The 22839-nt window shown below is 44.6% G+C and overlaps 1 protein-coding gene across 1 annotated transcript in view; it reads left to right on the top strand.

Annotated features, from left to right (window-relative positions):
• GALNS (galactosamine (N-acetyl)-6-sulfatase) overlaps positions 1-22839 on the top strand; it is a 75806-nt gene that overhangs the window by 32941 nt on the left and 20026 nt on the right. Inside the window, exons 11-12 of the mRNA XM_038754323.1 lie at positions 2736-2838; positions 19005-19126. Coding sequence (XP_038610251.1) covers positions 2736-2838; positions 19005-19126 — 225 coding nt within the window. The remainder of the gene's footprint in view (positions 1-2735; positions 2839-19004; positions 19127-22839) is intronic.

Raw genomic sequence — 22839 nt, 5'->3', positions numbered from 1 at the left:
GCTTTTAAAACCCTCCTGGTAATTGTTACTTTGCAAATTCATACATTCATTCATTCAGTTGTATTCATTGAGCGCTTACTGTGTGCAGAGCACTGTACTAAGCGCTTGGAAAGTACGAGTTGGCAACATGTAGAGACGGTCCCTACCCATCAGCGGGCTCATGGTCTCGAAGGGGGAGACAAAACAAAACATATTAACAAAATAAAATAAATAGAATAAATATGTACAAGTAAAATAAATAGAGTAATAAATATGTACAAACATATATATATAGTAAGTACTTAACAAATATAATAATAATGATGATGATGATGATAAGAAGAAAAACCCTGGATAATCGGCAAGCATAATAATAATAATGGTGGCGCTTGTTAAGTGCTTACTATGTGCAAAGCACTGTTTTAAGCGCTGGGGAGGTTACAAGGTGATCTTACTATGTGCAAAGCGCTGTTCTAAGCGCTGGGGAGGTTACAAGGTGATCAGGTTGCCCCACAGGGGGCTCACAGTCTTCATCTCCATTTTACAGATGAGGTAACTGAGGCACAGAGAAGTGAAGTGACTCGCCCAAAGTCACGCAGCTGACAGCCGGCAGAGCCGGGATTTGAACCCATGATCTCGGACCCCAAAGCCCGGGCTCTTTCCAAATATTTCACACGGGTGAACAGGGGCGGAAAGGGAGGAGAGGTTTTGTAGAAAGCGACCTCTGAAGTTTTGGGGCATCAAACGTATTGCTGTTAGTGAACCTGGGGCTGGGACAGGCTTCAAGGGGCAGTGTGCCTATGTGGAGAAGATAAGGGGATTCCCTCTATCAGGATCACACCTTGAGAGTTTCCAGTCCTCTACCAGTCTCGGCTATGGGAGGGAGAGTCAAGACGAGGGCCGCCCATTTCCATTCCTATCTTGGGCAGTGGCTAGCGAATGGAGGACGATCGGCTAGCGAGTGGAAGGCAGTCTGCTACAAGTCAAAACCCACTTGTGCTGGGCAGTAGCAGCACGGGAGAGAGTCTAGGGCCGAGACTGAAGTTTCCCGCACGGAAGAAGGCAGTGGTAAACCACTTCCGGATTTTTACCAAGGAAACTCTATGGATCCACTACCGGAACGATTGCACATGGAGGTGGGACGTCTGGGAGAGCTGGGTCCATGGAGTCGCTATAGGTCGGAGATGACCGCATGAGACAAGTTCCCTGCGTTCTGTTTTTTTTTTTTTTTTAATAAAAGTGTGGAGGCTGGAATAAGTGGGGGAAATACACATTCCTGTTCCAGAACTCACTGTCTAGCCTCCATCCAGGAAAGCTGTCAGTGAACAGGGAAAGCGAACAGAAGCCGGAACAGCAGGGTGGGTGTTGGGTCAGCAGCACCACTTGGGTTCCGTGCACCAAGAACCACCCACTCTCGGCAACAGAATAAGCTTGTTGTCTCATTCCCTGCTACTCGGGAAATGAATCCCCCATATTAATCCCCGTTTTACCGACGAGGCCCAGAGAAGTTGTGACTTGCCCATGGTCACACAGCAGACAAGTGGTGGAGCTGGGATTAGAAGTCTGGAGACCTGGGCTCTAGTAACACATAGTAAGCGCTTAACAAATACCATCATTATTACTATTATCCAGTTCGGTGGCAGTCGTTCACCTCCAACTTTTTGGTCAAGGAGAAAGAACTGGTGCCCCCCGGAAAAGCATGAAACTGTTTCTTTGCCCACTCTCAGAGCCATGGACTTCTCCAAATGGTCAACTGGTCAGTTTAAGGGATGCCTACCCTTTTTTCTGTGACCTCAGTAAGTCAAGAAATATGTCTCGAGGCAAGGTGCATGAAGTCGGGGGGCTGGGGGCTGGCGGGGGGGCAGATGCTACAAGAAATCAGTGTGGGCCCAGCTAAAAAGGAGCAAGCTCTCTGCGGCTTCATCTCTATCAGAATGGCTTCGTGGAAATTCGGAATTTCAAAAGAGCTACATGCCCTGCTGTACTTCTCTTTTGGACCACTTGTCTTCTGAGAGGCCTTGGGCAAGTCACCTAACCTCTCTGTGCCTCAGTTACTTCATATGTAAAATGGGGATGCAGACTGTGAGCCCCATGTGAGACATGGACTGGGTCCAAGGTGATTATCTTGTCTCTACCCCAGCACTTAGTACAGTGCCCCACCCACAGAAAGTGCTAGCAAATACCATTTGAGTGGGGCAGGGGGGAAAGCAGTTCCAACTTCCACTCATTCTGCCTGCCTACTCCTTGTTCCAGCTGGGTTATTCACCTTACCACTTTCTCCCGCAAACAGGAGCCTGACCATTTTCTGTTCTGAGAATCCCACCCCATCACCCTCCTGCGTTTTAAGATCCCTCTTTCTTGCTCCACTCCCCTCCAAGTCTTCTAAGATGTTCAGTATTTAAATCACTGCACTCTGTATGGGCAATTACAGGGTTTGATAGTGTAAAGATTAACTGTCCCTGGGAGCTGAGTTGTATAATGTTTCATTTTTGCACAATGTGATATCTCCACTTGATGACCACTTTAAAAAACGCTAATAGAAAAACCTTGCAGTTGTGGCTGTTAGAAGGCCATCTGTTTCTGCTCTGAATTTGATTCAGGAGTCAGGCTCCGTTGGAGAGTGTGTCTCCCTTATCTCGGCATGTTCAGAAGCCTCTTGTTTAGGGGGTTGTGTTCCTCGTGCGGCCGTAACCGTTTCTCCTCCCTTCTTGCTTTTTCTCTTCCCCGCACCCCACCAATCCTGTTGTTTCCTGCAGACCAATATTCTACTACCGAGGCAATGAAATGATGGCGGTAAGAGTTGGGCAATATAAAGCTCACTACTGGACATGGAGCAACTCCTGGGAGGAATTCAGCAAGGTAAATAACCCCATCTTGGTCTCTTTTGTCCCTCTTGGGCCCATATGCGAGCGTTGTCCTTTTGGAGAAATGAAAGTCGTATTCCACTCTCTGGTTCTCGGGGAAAAAAAATCCTGATTTAAAAATAAGAGTTGCAGAGACTTGGGAAGCCCAGTAACAAAAGTGTGCAATGTTCCATCTCTCTGAAGGGTTTTTGGGTGTCTTAGAAGCTTGCCAAGGGAGAAGTAGAACTGACTGATTGTTCACTGAGTTGTTTAAGAACTGTTCGTCTCCAACTGTTTACTTCTTTTCTAGCATGGCCTCACTATTTAATCATATGGGTGGGCTTCCCACCCAGAGTTCCCTGTCTGATTGGTTAAAGTTTCTAATACCCTAGTCCTTTTCCTGTGGTGCTATGATGCAAGTTGCGGATTACTAGTCAAATCTAGCTGTTTTTTTCAGGTTTTCCTTTGGTGTTAGCCTGTCAGTGGTGTTAGAGGACCAAAATGTTGGCAAGATTTTTTTTCTCCTTAGTGGCTTCCTAATAATTCTGCTTCTCTTGCACCAGCCCCAGCTGAAAGTCAACTTAGCTGACAGTGCCCGTTCTGAGAAAACACAGAACTATATTGTAGCAGTAGTATTTATTAAGCACTTACTGTGTAAAAAGGCTTTATTCGAAGGAAATAAATGCAATTCATATTTTTAGTCCAGCCTTAAAGGCTGAAAATGTATATTTAGGAGATGCCCACTTCCATAAATATGGGGTGTCTGATCTACTCCTCTTCCCTATGACACGTCGCCGCACAAAGCGACCCTGTGCCCGCCATGACTTTCCGTCCTAACCACTTAGACCCATCCCATCGTGAAGGAGCTTCTCTGTCTCCCCACAGAAGGTTTGAGAGAGGGTCCAGTTTGGGTCTGGAGGCAGTCGAATGGATTTGGTGGCAGTGGTTCACCTCCAACTTTATGGTCAAGGAGAAAGAACTAGTGCCCCCCGGGAAAGCATGAAACTGTTTCTTTGCCCACTCTCAGAGCCATGGACTTCTCCAAATGGTCAACTGGTCAGTTTAAGGGATGCCTACCCTTTTTTCTGTGACCTCAGTAAGTCAAGAAATATGTCTCGAGGCAAGGTGCGTGAAGTCGGGGGGTTGGGGGCGGTGGGGAGGGTCAGATGCTACAAGATGGCTTCGTGGAAATTTGGAATTTCAAAAGAGCTACGTGCCCTGCTGTACTTCTCTTTTCTCGCCTCGCCTCGCCTCTAGACTGTCTTCTCCTCTCTTCTCCTCTCCTCTCCCCTCCCCACCTCGCCTTGCCTCTCTTTTCTCTCTTCTCTCCACTCCTCCCCCTCTCGTCCCCTCTCTTCTCTTTTCTCTCTCTTGCCTCTTCTCTTCTCGTCTCGTCTCGTCTCATCTCGTCTCTTCTCTTCTCTTCTCTTCTCTTCTCTTCTCCCCTTCCTCTCCCCTCTCTTTTCTCCCTTCCCTCCCCTCATTTTCCGTCCTTCTCTTCTCTTCTCTTCTCTTCTCTTCTCTTCTCTTCTCTTCTCTTCTCTTCTCTTCTCTTCTCTTCTCTTCTCTTCTCTTCTCTTCTCTTCTCTTTTCTCTCTTCTCTTCTCTTCTCTTCTCTTCTCTTCTCTTCTCTTCTCTTCTCTTCTCTTCTCTTCTCTTCCCTTCCCTTCCCTTCCCTCCCCTCCCCTCCCCTCCCCTCCCCTCCCCTCCCCACCCCTCTCTTTTCTCCTCTTTTCTCCCTTCCCTCCCCTTCCCTTCCCTCCCTTTCCTTCCCCTTCCCGCCCCTTCCCTCTCCTCCCGTCCCCTCCCTCTCCCCTCTCTTCTCTTTTCTCTCTTTTCTTTTCTCTCTTCTCTTCTCTCTCTTCTCTTTTCTCTCCTCTTTTCTCTTCCCTTCTCTTCCTGTCTCTTCCCTTCTTTTCCCTTCTCGTCTCGTCTCTTCTCTCTCTTCTCTCTTCTCTTCTACCCTCCCCTCCCCTCCCAACCCTCTACTCCTGTACCCTACCTCAGTGGGCATAATTGCCTAGGGCAGTAGGTTATCCCCCAAACTGGGTTTATCTTTTATAGTTAGTCTCCTTGAGCCTAAGCGTTTCTTTTGGATTTGGTGTGGTTTAGCCTAGACAGGAAAAGTCTAAGCAGTAATCGTGTTTAAGGAAGTATATGAAGGGTTTTCATGGAGGTGATTCTGATCAATTCCCCTCAGGCCTCAACAGAGGGAATGGGTTTAAGCTTAAAGTAGGGGAGATTATGGTGGGATATAAGGAAGAATGTTTTGTCTGTGGAAGTTGCGGGGGAATGGAGAGAGGGAAGCACTAGAATGCTACCAAGGGAGGTTGTGGAATCTCCATCCTGTAAAGAAAGAACTTCGTTTCTGAGTGGTTTCATTTTTCGCCAGCTTGGACGCAAGGGGTTACATAGGGAGATCTCTTCCAACTGTGGGATTCTATGATCTAATAGAGGTCTTCACAAAAGTCGCAATTTCTATAGGGATTAACAGGTTTTGTATTTTATAAATGATTGCTCTCCCAGGTTCTAAGCCCTATTCGGTTCATTCCGTTTTCACTCTCCTTCCTATCAACTTGGTTGCTAATTTTCAGGAATGTGAGCCTTAATGCACTGAGATGATTATACCCTTGTAAGGGAGGCCAACCTGTTAGGGTGACACTTTTAGTAATTTTGACACCAGGGTTTTTATTACTACAAGTTTATTATTATTACGTTGGAATGTTTTATACATAGATTTATATTTGGGAAGTTCTCAGGGCTGCACAGATGCAGAAATAAATGTGGCAGCATGGGGGAATACGAAAATAAGTGTGAGGTTTCCTCACGTGGTTTGGAAGAGGAAAGAAGCGGAGCAAATTGGATCAGAGGCCAAGAAACTAGTTTTGGATTTGCTGTATCACTGGTTCAGCTCAAAGGGCCAGAGTTCGCTATGATATACCAGTGTCACAAAAATGTATAAAAGAAATGATAAAAGGATGAGGAACGGAGCTTATCGATGTGAAAGGTATAAAATAATGCAATAGATGGCTAAAGTCTGAGTTAAGTTTATATCTTTGGCATATAAAGGATTTTTCTTTTGAGTGTTAGGTTAGAGGGAAATAGATATTTATGTGCCTGATTTCTTTATGTCTCTGGGGGTAGAAGAGGTCCCAATATGAATTATATTTCTGTGCCTACAGAAGGGTGAAAACATAATCTTTGTATGGTATTTTTTTAAATGGTACGTTGTCTTCATCTTAGCTGAACCTGCTCTGACCTGATCTTCCTTCCTCCCCACCCCACCCTGAAAAATCCACCTGTCGGAATAAAGCCATTTGATTATGTCTGAATTTCCGTAGAACTGCAATAATAGGTCCTGGTTATTCATTTCCTAAGCTTTCCCACTGCGAGCGGTGGCAGTTGTGCAATTAAGGAATATTTATTTCTTTCCAAGTCTTTGTTTAACTGCTGGCTGATAAAAGTCAGCAATTATACTGTACATCAGAGAGATGATTAAAAATTCATTTGATTTCCTGCAGTTTATATCACATGTGGTTGATGTGGGTAAAATTGGAACACATTAGTGGACAAAATAGCCATTAACAACATGCAGAGGAGGCTGGAGCTGGAGTTTGTTCCAGTTCTTTTCGTGACTCCCAGACATTAATTACAACCTTTGCAAGTGCAGGATTTTGGAAAACGGAATGTTTGTACTGTTCTGGCTTTTTTCCCCTCCCCTTACCACCACCCCCCTTCACCAGACTTAATTGCTGCAGACTCCCCTCCTTGTTGCTGATGGGTTGTGTTATCAATATTATTGATACTAGAGTTTTAGTTATTCTGGTTGAGCAGTCGGGCCCAATTTCACTAGCTGGTCTCATAGCGAGGGAATCTTAGTGCATGCATTCATTTGACATCAGAGCCATGAGCTGGAAATTCTCCAATGTTGGCAAAACACTCTCTGGATGGGTTTACAAGGCATGCTATGGAAGCAGGGTGCAATCCTGAGCGCATGAGCTAATTGGGTGAGTTTTTCCACTCTTTAAAAAAAAAAAAATCCAGGTCAGGCTTAGGGGTAATTGCTCTGATTAAGCCCCTTAAGCCCACTGTTGGGTAGGGACTGTCTCTATATGTTGCCAACTTGTACTTCCCAAGTGCTTAGTACAGTGCTCTGCACACAGTAAGCGCTCAATAAATACTATTGAATGAATAGTAGATGTAGGTTCCAATGTGGGGACCTTCCAAGGCCAGAACTGTGGGCCAAAGTCTACATAATAATAATAATAGCATTTATTAAGTGCTTACTGTGTGCAAAGCACTGTTATAAGCGCTGGGGAGGTTACAAGGTGATCAGGTTGTCCCACGGGAGGCTCACAGTCTTCATCCCCATTTTACCGATGAGGTGACTGAGGCATAGAGAAGTGAAGTGACTTGCCCAAAGTCACACAGCTGACAGGTGGCAGAGCTGGGATTTGAACCCTGACCTCTGACTCTGAAGCCCATGCTCTTTCCACTGAGCCACGCTGCTTCTAATAATGGTGTTAAGCGCTTACTATATGCCAAGCACTGTTGTAAGCACTGGGGTAGACGCAAAGGCAATCAGGTTGTCCCATGTGGGGCTCACAGTCTTAATCCCCGTTTTACAGATGAGGTAACTGAAGCACAGCGACGTTAAATGACTGGCCCATAGTCACCCAGCTGATAAAGTGGCGGAGCCAGGATTAGAACCCATGACCTCTGACTCCCAAGCTAGTGCTTTTACCACCAAGCCACGCTGCTTCTCCCACTAATGTAACGGCAGCATTAAAATGTTTACCAAATCCACGTAATAATAGTAATAATTTGGGTATTTGTGAAGCACTTACTATGTGCCAAGCACTGGGATAGGTACAGTTAACTCTCTGTCCCCCAAGGGACTCTCAGCCTAAGGGGAGGGAGAACAGGAATTTAATCTCCATTTTACAGATGAGGAAACGGAGGTGACACAACAGGCAAGTGGCAGAACTGGGATCAGAACCCAGGTGTCCTGACTCTGCACGTTCCTTCGTGACCTTAAAGGCCTGTCGTGTGTTAGCCAGCTAACTTGAGGAAGATCTGTTTCGGTTTAGCACACTACAGTTCCAAAGTTGTTAAGCTTGGGCTTTGCCCTGGCAGCCAGACTGTCTGGTTTCGGGAGACTGCCCTGGGTGGCAGTGGAGTGGTGAAAAGGATCCGAGGGACCAGAAAAGCCTCCAGTGTCATCTGCCACTCAGGCAGATGTGCCGGTGACAGGGTACTTAGGGCGGGCCGGGAAGCAAGACCCGACACCGAAAACGTTCATCCTGGCAACCGTTGTAGGTTTACCCCAGGCGGACTCAGGTAAGATATTCTTCCTGCCAAAAAATTCCACTCCCATAATGTTCCTGACCTTTGCAGAGCCAGGCATTCCCTCAAATGTTGCTGTCCGTAGCCTGGCAAAGTAGGGAAAAGAAGGGGGAGAAGGAGAGGAGCATGCCTTTGTTTTTTTCTTTAAAAAAACACAGCTTGTATAGAATGAGACTTCATTCATTGAATCATATTTTTTGAGTGCTTACAGTGTGCAGAGCACTGTTCTAAAAGCTTGGGAGAGTGCAAAACAACAACAATAAACAGACACAGTCCCTGCCCACAACGAGTTTATAGTCTAGAGGTGGGGAGGAAGACAGTAACATAAAAAAAATTACAGCTATGTACGTATTTCATTCATTCAATCGTATTTATTGAGCGCTTACTGTGCGCTTGGGAAGTCCAAGTTGGGAACATATAGAGACGGTCCCTACCCAACAGTGGGCTCACAGTCTAGAAGTACTGTGGGGCTGGGAGTGGGGATGAAGAAAGAGCAAGTTAGAGTAACGCGGAAGGGAGAAGAGGAAAGCGGGGGCTTAGGAGTTTGTTTTAATACATCTCCATTGTGAAGTGTTTAGCATCTGACCTAGGGAGAAATTTCAGTATTTCAGGTGCCCCATTGGTTTGTGCTGGCTTGCAGTTTTATTTTAGTTCCTTTGACATTAACAAAATCGAATCGATCCCCCATAATTAATACTCATTCATGTGCAGAATACACTGGTGAAAGGCCTTGGGGAGAGAGTTTTTGAACTGGTATTTCCAGATCCCGTTATTCATTTGGTGAATTTTTTTTTCATCCTATATTTCCATTGCCCAGTAGCTTTCTCCTCCTTATGATGACAAGCAGCATGACGTAGTGAGGCCATGGGGCTGGGAGCCAGCAGACCTGCGTTCTGATCCCAATTCTGCCCCTGGCCTGCTGTGTGACCTTGGGTAAGTCACTTACCTCTCTGTGCTTCAGTTTCCTCTTCTCCAAAATGGGGATGAGATGACTGCCTCTGCCTATTCAATCTGTCAGTAGATTTGTTGAGCGCTTTCTGTATGCAGAGCAGCGTACTAAGCGCTTGGGAAAGTGCAGTACAGCAGAGTTGGCAGACACGTTTCCTGCCTTCAAAGACCTTACAATCTAACCCTTATCTCTCAGCCCCATGTGGAATGCAGACTTTGTCTTTGTCTGAGCACATATTTATTACTCTATTTTATTTGTACATATTCTATTTATTTCGTTAATATGTTTTGTTCTCTGTCTCCCCCTTCTAGACTGTGAGCCCACTGTTGGGTAGGGACCGTCTCTATGTTGCCAACTTGTACTTCCCAAGTGCTTAGTAGAGTGCTCTGCACACAGTAAGCGCTCAATAAATACGATTGAATGAATGAATGAATTATTTTGTACCCTCCCCAGCACTTAGCGCAGTACTGAGCACATAATTAGCCCTTAATAAAAATGAGAGTCAACTAGTCCGTGGATTTATTGAGCACTTACTGTGTGCAGAGCACTGTACTAAACGCTTGGGAGAGCACAACAGAGTTGGTGGACAGATATCTGCCCTCAAGGAGCTTACCCTCCAGTGGGAGGAGTTTACAATCCAGTGGGACAACCAACTAATTGCAGTACAAAATATAAAGAGTTGGGTTTTTTCCCCTCACTAGAAAGTGGAAAAAAATATAAACTTTCTCAGTAGAACCCAACTGGAGGTTCACACATCCGGTGATAAATGATGTGGGATCATTTTTAGGAGGAACGTTTACCTCATGCAGTTCTCTCTTCAGAAAAATTTGGCATGCTTTGATCAATCATTCGTTCATTCATTCAGTCGTATTTATTGAGTTCTTACTGTGTGTAGAGCACTGTACTAAGCGCTTGGGAAGTACAAATTGGCAACATATAGAGATGGTCCCTACCCAACAGCGGGCTCACAGTCTAGAAGGGGGACATATTTATTGAGCGCTTGCTGTGTGCAGCGGACTGTACTAAGCGCTCAGGAGAGTGTAATATAACATAATAGCAGACTCATTCCCTGTCCACAACGAGCTGCAAGCAAGAAATGGTATTTATCAAGTACTTTGTGCACAGCACCTTGGGGAAAGCACCAGATTGGCCACCTGGAGATTTGTCGTATTTTTCCTGTTTCTGTGTGGAATGGTTTTTTTAATCAAAGGAAAATATTGCATAATCCTCTCTGCCTCGGTTTCCCCATCTATAGACTGGAAATAGTAAAAACTTCCTCCCATCTTCCAAAAGGGGCTCTTGGGAAGATGGAAGAGGTAGGGCTTTAAAGTGTTTTTACCAGCCCAGCTCTCCACTTTACTTAATCCAAGAACGCTGTTTTCTGTGTGTGTGCGTTGCAGGGGGACGGGTAGTGGTGTTTGTTTAGCACTTACTATGTGCCAGGGACTGTACTAAGCAGTGGGGTAGATTCAAGATAATCAGGTTGGACACAGCCCTCTCCCGCATAAGGCTCCCGGTCTTAATCCCCATTTTACAGGGGCCGTAACTGAGGCACTGAAGGAGTAAAATGATTTGCCCGAGGTCACACAGCAGACAGGTGGCGAGCCTGAATTAGAACCCAGGTCCTCTGATTCCCAGGCCCATGCTTTTTCCATTAGGCCAATACTACTTTTCCTCTTTCTTCCCTCTGGGTTGGGGACAGATATGTCTGGATTTTTCTTTTCCCCATAAATATTGGGGTGAGCTGGACAACAGCGTCTGTCCCTGCCAGCTCCACGCCATGGGCAGCTCAGCATTTTTATGTTTCCAGTTAGGATGCTGTGATATTTCTCTTCTCCTCCCCTTCCCCTAACCAAAGGTTCCTGTATCTTTAAACTTCTCCTTCCTTTCCATCTCTCCCCACCTCCCCTTCTCCCCTACTTATTTTTGAAGATACCACTGTTTTAATGTAAAATGCCAAAGGGGCTATTCTTGCTTCAGTCTATTTTGATTGCCCGTCTCCTGGCCGTGGAGGGATCGATAGAGCAGAGGTGATGGGGAGAGGGGAGGGCTCCGTGAAGTCAAGTAGAACCTCACAAATAATGACATTTGATTGTGGTCCTCTGAGCGTGCCAGGCAGCCAGCGATCGATCGCTTCTGCTTGAGAGCCGATGAAGACTTTTCCATTTGCCCCTTTTTTCCCAGTCCCTTCCAGACGGTTAACACATTAGAAGCGATTTTTGCTCAGCGGAGCCGATGTGGCTTCCAGAGCGGAAGGACAGCAGCGGACATCACATGCGGGCTCCTGCTTTGAGGCCTTGAAGGAGAAGGTGGGGAAAGGCATTCTGGAAAAACAGGCTGTGAAAACACCTCCCGACATTGTGGCGATGTTATGAATGAGTTCGGATTCTGAGGATTAGGGCTCAGAAGGCCTGGTGGGTTTGATTTTTTTTTTTCCTCTTCCATCCTAGTGCTTCTCTGGTACGTTTTTGCCCTTTGGCATTATGATAAGACATTGATGTGCACAGAAACTCCTGTGTTTGTGGCACTTCTTTCCTAATCGGCTGCTATCCATAAAGTCAGAATTCCCTAAGGGTGGTTGCCCACTGAATGTTCTGTCGAAGAGCTGGCATTTTAGCCAGATATCCAAGAGACCAAGAGCCGGGTGTTAAGTGTTGCTTTGGGTTTGTTTTTTGTTTTCCTCTCGGCCAGAATAGACATCGTACGCCTAGCTCCAACCTCTTGGAAACAGACCTGCAGTTCAGTTTTATTGAGCAGCCGGTAGCTTTTGTCACAGAATGGGGGAAAAGAGTCCACCTACTCTGTCACTCATATTCAATCAATCAGTGGTATTTTATTGAGCACTTACTATGTGCAGAGCACTGTAATGAGTGCTTAGGAGAATGCAGTACAACAGAATTAGCAGAAACGTTCCCTGCCCATAATGCGCGTAGAGTTTAGAGACAAGCTTGCAGCCTCAGGTTGTATTGGATCCTAAACTCTTTGCCCAGGGAAGCAAAGTGGGCTGCTTCTGATTTTATTCTCTGTAAGCAATCTGCTGCTCCCCTGGGTCGTCGTCATCATCATCATCAATCGTATTTATTGAGCGCTTACTATGTGCAGAGCACTGTACTAAGCGCTTGGGAAGTACAAATTGGCAACATATAGAGACAGTCCCTACCCAACAGTGGGCTCACAGTCTAAAAGGGGGAGGCAGAGAACAAAACCAAACATACTAACAAAATAAAATAAATAGTAACAAGCCCCAATATTAACCATGGCTTCCAAATCAATCCATCAGAGGTATTTATTGAGCACCTCTTGTATGCAGAGCACTGGTCTATGCGTTTGGGAGAGCACAGTGTGACAGTGGATAGACACGTTCCCCGCCTACAAGGAGCTTTCAAAATGCTCATATTGGTACTCATTAGGGTATGAGAAAAAACCCAACTTTTAACTTCGGATGCCAGTCAGCTGTTCTTCCCTTTTAGTGAGGCAATAAAAGCTTGGAGAGACCCAAGTTGCCCCTACCCTGACCCAAATTGTGTCAGTGTGTGGGAAATGGAGGACTTTTTTTTTTTAATGGTATTTGTTAAGCACTTACTATGTGCCAGGCGCTGGACTAGATACAAGGTTGGACACAGTTCGTGTCCCATGTGGGGCTCACAGGCTCGGTCCGAATTTTGCAGATGAGGTAACTGAGGCACAGAGATGCAAAGTGACTTGTCTAAGGTCACACGGCAGACAAGTGGAAGAGCTGGGATTAGAACCCAGGTCCTCTGACTCCTAGTGGGTAGAGCACATGTCTGGAAGTCAGAAGGTCATGGTATTTGTTAATTGCTTACTAGGTGCCAGGCACTGTACTAAGCACTGTGGTAGATACAAGCTAATCAGGTTGGACACAGTCCCACATTGGGCTCACAGTCCTAATCCCCATTGTACAGATATGGTAACTGAGGCACCAAGAAGGAAAGTGACTTGTCTAAAGTCACCCAGCAGACAAATGGTGGAGTCAAGATTAGAACCCAAGTCCTTCTGACTCCCATTCATTCATTCATTCAGTCGTATTTCTTGAGTGCTTACTGTGTGCAGAGCACTGTACTAAGCACTTGGGAAGTACAAGTTGGCAACATATAGAGACGGTCCCTACCCAACAACGGTCTCACAGTCTAGAAGGGGGAGACAGACAACAAGACAAAATATATTAACAAAATAAAATAAATAAAATAGTGTAGTAAATATGTACAAGGCCTAGGCCCATGCTCTATCCAAAGTCGATTAAGGAAAAGCAGCAACGTATCATTGTTGAGCCTGCAAGGGAAGATGGTGGTGTATTTGATAATGCTTCAAAGAAAGTGGCCCAGAGCTCAGAATAATTTGGAGGGATTTGCAAGGGTGGGATATCTAAGTGGAGCACTGGATGTCCATCTGTGGGTATGGACTGCTTGAGCTAATTAGCTGAAATTACGTCACTTCACTTCTCTGGGCCTCAGTTCCCTCATGTGGAAAATGGGGATTAAGTCTGTGAGCCCTACGTGGGACAACTTGATTCCCTTGTTTCTACCCCAGCGCTTAGAACAGTGCTTTGCACATAGGAAGCGCTTAATAAATGCCATTATTACTATTATTATTATTATTACTTCCTAAATCCCATGCAAGAAGTGGTCAAAAAGATATACTCAGGTGTCACTATCAGGATTTGAAGTAATTGAAGATGGGGCAAGGAGATTTTCTAAACCGCTAAGGACTTTTGGGTCCCTCTGTATCTGGTCAGGAATGACTTGTGAACCCCTGAGCCTTTCTGGGCTTCCCAGGCAGGGGCAGAATTGAGAGAAGCCAGGAGCTTTCCCAGTGAATAGCCTCAAAGGCTGCTTTACTTAAAGGAGCCAAAAGGCTCCCCCTGAATTATATCTAAGCGCTTAGTACAGTGCTCTGCACACAGTAAGCGCTCAGTAAATACGATTGAATGAATGAATCTGACTGTTGGGAAAATTTCCTCCTTTAGAGTCAGTTTCTCGACCAAAGCAGAGGAAAATTTAGTTTGTAGGCTTGAATCCTGGTTGACGTTAACGAGACCTTTATTTCCCTCTAATGCCAAGGCGGATTTTCTCTCCTCCCACCCATAATTGATTTAAAATGAAATATGAATGCCTCTGATGCTATGTGAACCCTTCGACTCTTGTAGAATCTAATGATTTTTTTTTTCCATTGTATCCCTTCAGTTATTAGCCAGAAAGCCACCTACCAAGTATTGTGTGGGGGAAAGGGAGAGCTTGGCACCGTTTCACGCCGATTTGTATAAAGAAATCAGATTGGCTTGTGTCTTTGAGCAAGCGGCTGGCGGCTTCGTTGGGGAATTGGTTATGCTGCGCTGTCACCGTGTGCCCGTTCTGCTTGAAGAAAAGTAGAGTGGTTAAGTGAAAAAAGTTGTATAGTTGGAGAGTGAGTGAGAAAGTTTAGATTGAATGTATGGGTTGAAGGAAGAGATGAGTCGAGGATAATGTCAAAGTTACGGGATTGTGAGAGAGGGTAGTGATATTGTCTACGGTGATGGGAAAGATGGGGGAGAACGGCGTTTGGGTGGGAAGCTAAGGAGTTCTGTTTTGGACATGTTTAAACAATAATAATTAGGGTATTTGTTCAGCACATACTGTGTGCCATTCATTCAATCGTATTTATTGAGCGCTTACTGTGTGCAGAGCACTGTACTAAGCGCTTGGGAAGTGCAAGTTGGCAACGTATAGAGACGGTCCTACCCAACAGCGGGCTCACACTCTCCCCCTCGTCCCCCTCTCCATCCCCCCCATCTTACCTCCTTCCCTTCCCCACAGCACCTGATATATGTTTGTACATATTTATTACTCTATTTATCTTCCTTGTACATATCTATTCTATTTATTTTATTTTGTTAGTGTGTTTGGTTTTGTTCTCTGTCTCCCCCTTCTAGACTGTGAGCCCGCTGTTGGGTAGGGACTGTCTCTATGTGTTGCCGACTTGTACTTCCCAAGCGCTTAGTGCAGTGCTCTGCACACAGTAAGCGCTCAATAAATACGATTGATTGATTGATAGAAGGGGGTTTCATTACCTGACCAGGCAAAGGGTGAAATGTAAACAGGACCCAGATGCTAATGCCCAGGAGGATAAAGTTTTCCCTCAAGCAACAGAGTTTACCAGAGAGAAATCCTGCACCAATTAGCCGGATCTTAATTAAATAGCCTGTTTGATTTGCCTCCAAATTTAAATATGTTTGTTCTGTCTAGGCTTTGATACCATTCCATTAAGGGTTCCCTTGTGTATGTTAAATTCTGTTTCTCCCATTCGTAGATTTTCATTCAAGCTGTAAGAGGTTAACCCTTGGGAGGTTAAAAGGTCAATCATTTCTGTCTCCATTTAAAGTCCATTATTGGCTACCCCATACAACCTATCAAGCAGCCCCCTTATTTTTCCAGCCACTGAGTCAGGAATCTACACAGCTCAGTACAGATAAATGGCATTTCATGGGCTTCTAACCCTCTTGCTTTAGTGAAAAGCAAAATATTAACTGCTCCAGTGACTAGCTGTCCATTAAAAATACAGAGGATATTTTAGAAAATTGTTTGCCAATCAAAGTTTTCTTTCATCTTTTGAGAGCGTTTCAGTTCTGTTTTATAAGCAAGTGATACAACCATTTTCCTCCCCCTTAAGTATATTTACGGTGTGTCGTGTTCGTTTCTTTTTCCCTGTTGGGGTGTAGTATTGTATGTAGTGTAGTGAGCGAGCTGGAATTGCGGGTTTTTTTTTTTAAATAAGCAGCTTAAAAGTCCATTTAGTTTCCAGCTTTTGTTATGACTGAAGAATCCCACGTTGCGGTATGTATTCTCCCTATGAAATTAGCAATCTTGGATTTTCATTTCACATCATTTTATGCATCCTTAAAGCAGGGAACCCAAGAGACTAAAAGTCGAACTTTATCGGAAAACTTATCACTTACCAAGATTCAGAAAATGGCACCTGGCAGTACCTATCTGAGTCTGCAAAGGCCATGTGGAGTATTCTGCTTCTAAAATAAGAGACTGCTCGCCGGGACCTCTGTGGGGTGGAAGCTCTTAGAGGGGGAAAAAAAAATTCTCACCATTGACACTGCTAAGTGTGCAAGTGGAGGATTAGATGCAAGTTTCTGAACTGAGATCTCTGTTTTCAAATTGACTATGCCCCTAGAGCAAAATGGTATTTTCCCAGTGGGTCTTCCTTGTTTTCTTTATCCTGAGCTCTCCCCCCATCCTCGTTATTTTTAAGCACCCAAAAGTCTTTCACAGAAGGGTTTGGGATCTCTTTCTCCCGCCACACTCCCAATCTGATCCGGCTTTTATGGAAGATTTCCATTGATGTGCTCAGAAGAAACAGGCTGGCAAAGTCCGATTTAATTGATACAAGTCAGGCTTTAATTTTAAGAAGCAAAGAATCCAGCAAAAGAAATAAGTCCATTCCTTTTGACAACTTTCGTGGACCGCAAATGCTTCCTTTTCTCATGATTCCAGACAGCCATTGAAATCTAGTGGATCGATTCTGGGGGATCTGATTTTCCTCTGCAGTTTTACCACCTTTCTCACTCTGTGACTTTTGACAGGTTGGTCCTCTTTCCAGAGCCCCTTGTGTAACTTCAGAAAGTCCTCTTCCTTTCCCTCCTCTCCTTCCTTGTCTTTCCCGTCAACTGTCTCCTATCTGGGCCCAAATGAAGGTAGGAATCATGGAAAACTGAGAGAGGACCGAGAGAGAAAAAGAATGGTAAATGATAGAAAAGAAAAATCAGTCAAAGATAAACTTTGGATGAAGCGTACACCTTCCTGTGTGTGTTTGTGTGTGTGTGTGTGTGTGTGTGTGTGTGTCCACTTTATTTGTTTTGTTCTCTCTAGTTATATTTTTATTTTGGTCTCCCCTGTTAGAGCATAAGCTCCTTGTGTTCAGGGAACATGTCACTTTGTTATTCTATATTTTTCAAATATCTGATACAGTGTAGAGCACCAAGTAGAGCTTTGAGAAGCAGCGTGTCTCAGTGGAAGGAGCCCGGGCTTTGGAGTCAGAGGTCATGGGTTCAAATCCCGGCTCTGCCACTCATCAGCTGTGTGACTTTGGGCAAGTCACTTAACTTCTCTGGGCCTCAGTTACCTCATCTGTAAAGTGGGGATTAAGCCTGGGAGCCCCACTTGGGACAACTTGATCACCTTGTAAATTCCCCAGCACTTAGAACAGTGCTCTGCACATAGTAAGCGCTCAATAAATGCCATTATTAGTATTATTATTAAGTGAGCACAATATAAATGCTGCTACCCCTCCTCCTCTTACTTCTGCTGCTAATATTAATACTACTACTGCTGCTGCTATTACTCTACTACAGATGGAAGTGGTATTTTCCATAGCTACTCATGATAAGCTACTTGTAGGAATCATCTAAAGTTCCATTACTGCATCTGAATAGTAATACTGTACCAATAAACCTACGTTGGTAGTAGTATTATTATGGTATTTGTTAAGCACTTACTATGTGCCAAGCACTGTTCTAAGCACTGGGGTAGATGCAAGTTAATCAGATTGGACCCGGTCCCTGTCCCACACGGGGCTCACACTCTTATCGCCATTTTACAGATGAGGTAACTGAGGCGCAGAGAAATGAAATGACAGCCGGGATTAGAACCCAGCTCCTTCTGACTTGCTCTGTCTACTAAGCCATGCTGCACAGGCCTGGGAATCAGGAAACCCAGGTTCTAGTCCCAGATCTGCCATTTACCTGCTTTGTAAAGTCACTGGGCTTCTCTGTGCCTCAATTTCCTCATATTCATTCAATCATGATGATGATGGTATTTGTTAAGTGCTTACTATGTGCAAAGCACTGTTCTTAGCGCTGGAGGGATGCAAAGTGATCAGGTTGTCCCACGTGGGGCTCACAGTCTTAATCCCCATTTTACAGATGAGGGAACTGAGACACAGAGAAGTTAAGTGACTTGCCCAAAGTCACACAACTGACAATTAGCGGAGCCTTGAACCCATGACATCTGACTCCAAAGCCTGGGCTCTTTCCACTGAGCCACGCTGCATATGTATTGCGGACTTACTATGTGTAGAGCATTGTACTAAGCAACAGACACATTCCCTCCCCACAGCGAGTTTACAGTCAAATTGGTAATAAATAGCTCTTCTTCTCCCCCTACTAAACTGTGAGCCCTGTATGGGACGGGACCATGTCCAACCTGATTATCTTTGTACCTTCCGCAGTGGGTAGTTCAGTGCTTGGCACATAGTAAGCAGTTAATGCCTATTAGTATTATTATTACCTACCTAAATTAGAGAGTTTGTGAAGAATAGATAGGAATGTGTGAAAATGACTTGCAGATACAGAATTGTGTAGAAACGATGGTCAGTATTTTCAAAATAATCTAAGCAGGCACTTGTCTTTGCTTTCTTGTATTAATATTTTGTAGTTATATTCGCAGGTGTCTAAGGGTCATAAATAGTAGGGCATAAGTGGAATGGAATGAAGGTGAGAAGTGGAGTTCCACAATAGACACATTCATTCATTCATTCAGTCGTATTTATTGAGCTCTTACTGCGTGCAGAGCACTGTGCTAAGTGCTTGGGAAGTACAGGTTGGCAACATATAGAGACGGTCCCTACCCAACGGTGGGCTCACAGTCTAGAAGGGGGAGACAGAGAACAAAACAAAACATATTAGAATAAAATAAATAGAATAAGTATGTACAAGTAAAATAAATAGAGTAATAAATATGTACAAACATATATACGTAGTGCTTAACAAATACCACAGAAGAAGAGAAGGTTGGGTTGATTGCAGTGCAGCTTTGACATGTCTCATGATTAACTGAAGTCCTGCAGAATACCTTTCATTCTCTCTTTTCCCGTATTCTTCATCGCAGGGTATTGATTTCTGTCCTGGACAGAACATCTCAGGAGTGACAACCCATTTCCAGGAAGAACATACCAAAGTACCTCTGCTCTTCCACCTCGGCAGAGACCCAGGAGAAAAATACCCGATCCGGTAAGAAACAAGAAACTCTACTATAATTTTGCATTTAAAGCCCCTCCTTCAGCGTGACACATAAAGTCCAGAGGATACTGCTTCCACAGTGGAGAAGATGTATTAACCAACCGGAATCAACTTCCTCGTGATAATGCTTTTTAAGTTTGAAATTCAGGGAACCAGAATTGTGGTATTTTCCGAGGAGAGCCTGGCAATTTTTAGTACGGTTTTAAACGGGGGATTGGAGGTAGGTGTGGCCCGTTTGCCTCCAGAAAGGTTTTGTGGCGATGGTTGGGGCCAGGAGTGGATGGGAGTGGTAAGGAAACTGCGGGAAAGGAAAGTAGGAAATACAGAGTCTTGGTTTCTTCCTTCCTTCACCCTTCTCCCTCCTTGCGTCTCATCATCTTTGTAAATTTCCAAGCTGAGTCAGGAAGCTTGGACTTAGAAGGGAGCATGAGAGCGAAGCCAAAACCAGTATGGAGAACAGCGGCGTGGCTCAGTGGAAAGAGCACAGGCTTGGGAGTCAGAGGTCATGGGTTCAAATCCCGGCTCCGCCACTTGTCAGCTGTGTGACCTTGGGCAAATCACTTAACTTCTCCGTGCCTCAGTTACTTCATCTGTAAAATGGGGATTAAGACTGTGTGCCCCAAGTGGGACAACCTGATCACCTTGTAGCCCCCCACCGCCAGCTCTTAGAACAGTGCTTTGCCCGTAGTAAGCGCTTAACAAATGCCACCATTATTATTATTGTTATTATTATTATTGCACATAGTAAGCGCTTAATAAATGCCATTATTATTATTATTATTAGTGGGCCAGAATTCTGAGGCTTGGAACTGCCTTACATTCCATTCTGTTACACCGGTTACTGGTGGGACATTCCATCCAGCTGAGCATGTGTAGAACGTGACCAATTAAATAACCTAACCTAAAGTGGAAACCCAGGAGAAAAGTTGCAAATAACTCAAGCCAGTATGAACTCTCTGTGAACTGAAAACCATAAAAGCAGGAAACTAGCTAAGGAATTTTCTAAAGCCCACTGTCCTGCCTGGTTGAAGAATACTTTAAAGAAAAGCAGGATATATTATATGTATGTATATATGTTTGTACATATTTATTACTCTCTTTATTTTACTTGTACATATTTATTCTATTTTATTTTGTTAATATGTTTTGTTTCGTTGTCTGTCTCCCCCTTCAAGACTGTGAGCCCGCTGTTGGGTAGGGACCGTCTCTATATTTTGCCAACTTGGACTTCCGAAGCGCTTAGTACAGTGCTCTGCACACAGTAAGCACTTAATAAATATGATTGATTGATTATACTTCCCAAGCGCTTAGCACAGTGCTCTGCACACAGTAAGCGCTTAATAAATATGATTGATTGATTGTACTTCCCAAGCGCTTAGTACAGTGCTCTGCACACAGTAAGCGCTCAATAAATACGATTGAATTAATGAATGAATGGATATTGAGTCCATAAGAGCTGATATGCATCCCAGAACATGTAAGGAATTGGTTGGTATTATTTTTTAAAAGTCAAGGAAGAAAGAAAGAGCGGAAAATTGGAAAAGAATAAATATAGTCCCCATCTTTAAAAAAGGAAAACAAGGTAGTTATTGTTATTATTGACGATAGTAATAGTGTGGGTTAGGTACTTAGTATGTGCCAAGCATTGTAATAAACACAGGGGCAGATGCACGACAATAAGGTTAGATGCAGTCCCTGTCACACAAGGGGCTCACATTCCAAGTGGGAGTGAGAACAGGTAGCGAATCCCCGTTTTCCAGAGGAAACTGAGGCACACAGAAGTTGCCACTTACCCAAGATCACACAGTAGGCAAGTGATGGAGCTAGAATTAGAACCCAGATCCTCAGACTTGCAGACCCATGCTCCTTCCACTGGGCCACACTGCTTCTCACTGGTTGTGTTTATTAACACTCACTGTGCTAAGCATTGGGGTTGAGGCAGGAAAATAGCCTCAGATACTGCTGATCCAGATAACTCTCCCAGGCAGTTTAGTTTATTCACCTAGAGAGAGGTTCAAGCAAATGTGAATCAGTCTAGTCGTTATTTCCTCTGCCATTTCGTCCTCGCTTACTCCCGCTACTGCTACTTATATCCTCGATCTTCCTCCTGGTTCCTTTATTTGTAAATAAATCTCCTGAGTGCAAGCTTCCTGAGGGTAGCGACCATTTCTTCTGCTCCGGGTAAACTCTCCCAAGCACTTAGGACACTGCTGTGCAAATGACGGATGCTCAATAATTATCATCGATTGATTGATTTGCAACCACATAGAAGGCCCAGGATACTGGGAAGCAACCAGTATGGCTTTCTGAAGAGCAAATAGTACCTGACCAATTAAATTTTCTTCGATAATAAAGTGGCAGGTCTTGTAGATAAAGGGGAAGCAAGAGATTTAATCTCAATTTTGTAAGACTTTTGATTCTGTCCCAGTTTATGTTCATAGCTTCCTAGTTTGTCAGTGAGACTGTAAAGACGGCGCTGCGGGGTCAGACGGTTTATCAATAGCTCAGCATCGACGAGAAATGACCTAGCTTGAAGGATTCCATAGTGGTCAGTATTTAATCAGTAGCTCTACCAGTGAAATGCATGATGAAATTAAGTTTTTGGAGGACTCGGAGCGGGGTTGGAAGAGAAGAGTCGAATTCCAAAGTGACTTGGAGGGATTAGAGAAAATAGGAAGACCTTGAAAGGATCACTCGTTCTGGCAACATAAAAAAAAGAAAACATAGAACCAGGGGCTGTGTAGCCTAATGATAAGAGTTTTAATCTCATCTTTGCCCCTAGTCTGCTGTGTGACCTTGAGCCAGTGCTCAGCCTCTCTGGCTCATGGGTGTAGAGTTTGAAATGGGACTTGAGAGTTCTCTCTCTGCTCGAACATATTTGAATCTCCAGGACGTTCACAGATGGAGGATACAAGTGGAAGCAGGGCAGAGAGCACTTACCTAACTGTGTCACCTTGGGCAGATCACTTATACTTTCGGTGCCCCAGTGTCTTCATCAGTAAAATGGGGATTGGATACCTGTTTTCCCTCCCATTTAGACTATGAGCCCTATGAGGGATAGGGACTGCTGCTGCAGAGAAGCAGTGTGGCTCAGTGGAAAGAGCCCGGGCTTTTTAGTCTCACCTCCTCCAGGAGGCCTTCCCAGACTGAGCCGCCTCCCTCCTCTCCCCCTCCTTCCCTTACCCATCCCCCCCCACCTTACCTCCATCCCCTCCCCACAGCGCCTGTATATATGTTTGTACGGATTTATTACTCTATTTTACTTGTACATATTTATTTTATTTTGTTAATATAATAATAATAATGATGGCATTTATTAAGCGCTTACTGTGTGCAAAGCACTGTTCTAAGCGCTGGGGAGGTTACAAGGTGATCAGGTTGTCCCACGTGGGGCTCACAATCTTAATCCCCATTTAACAGATGAGGTAACAGGCCCAGAGAAGTTAAGTGACTTGCCCAAAATCACACAGCTGACTGAGCTGGGATTTGAACCCATGACCTCCGACTCCAAAGCCCGTGCTCTTTCCACTGAGCCAATATGTTTTGTTTTGTCATCTGTCTCCCCCTTCTAGACTGTGAGCCCGCTGTGGGTAGGGACCGTCTCTAGATGTTGCAAATTTGTACTTCCCAAGCGCTTAGTACAGTGCTCTGCACACAGTAAGCGCTCAATAAATACGATTGAATGGATGACTGAATGAATGTTG

The sequence above is a fragment of the Tachyglossus aculeatus genome, chromosome 11 (genome assembly GCF_015852505.1).
Source record: "Tachyglossus aculeatus isolate mTacAcu1 chromosome 11, mTacAcu1.pri, whole genome shotgun sequence".
NCBI lineage: Eukaryota > Metazoa > Chordata > Mammalia > Monotremata > Tachyglossidae > Tachyglossus > Tachyglossus aculeatus.
Note: the sequence above shows the minus strand (reverse complement) of the source record. Positions and strands in the feature narration are given on the sequence as shown.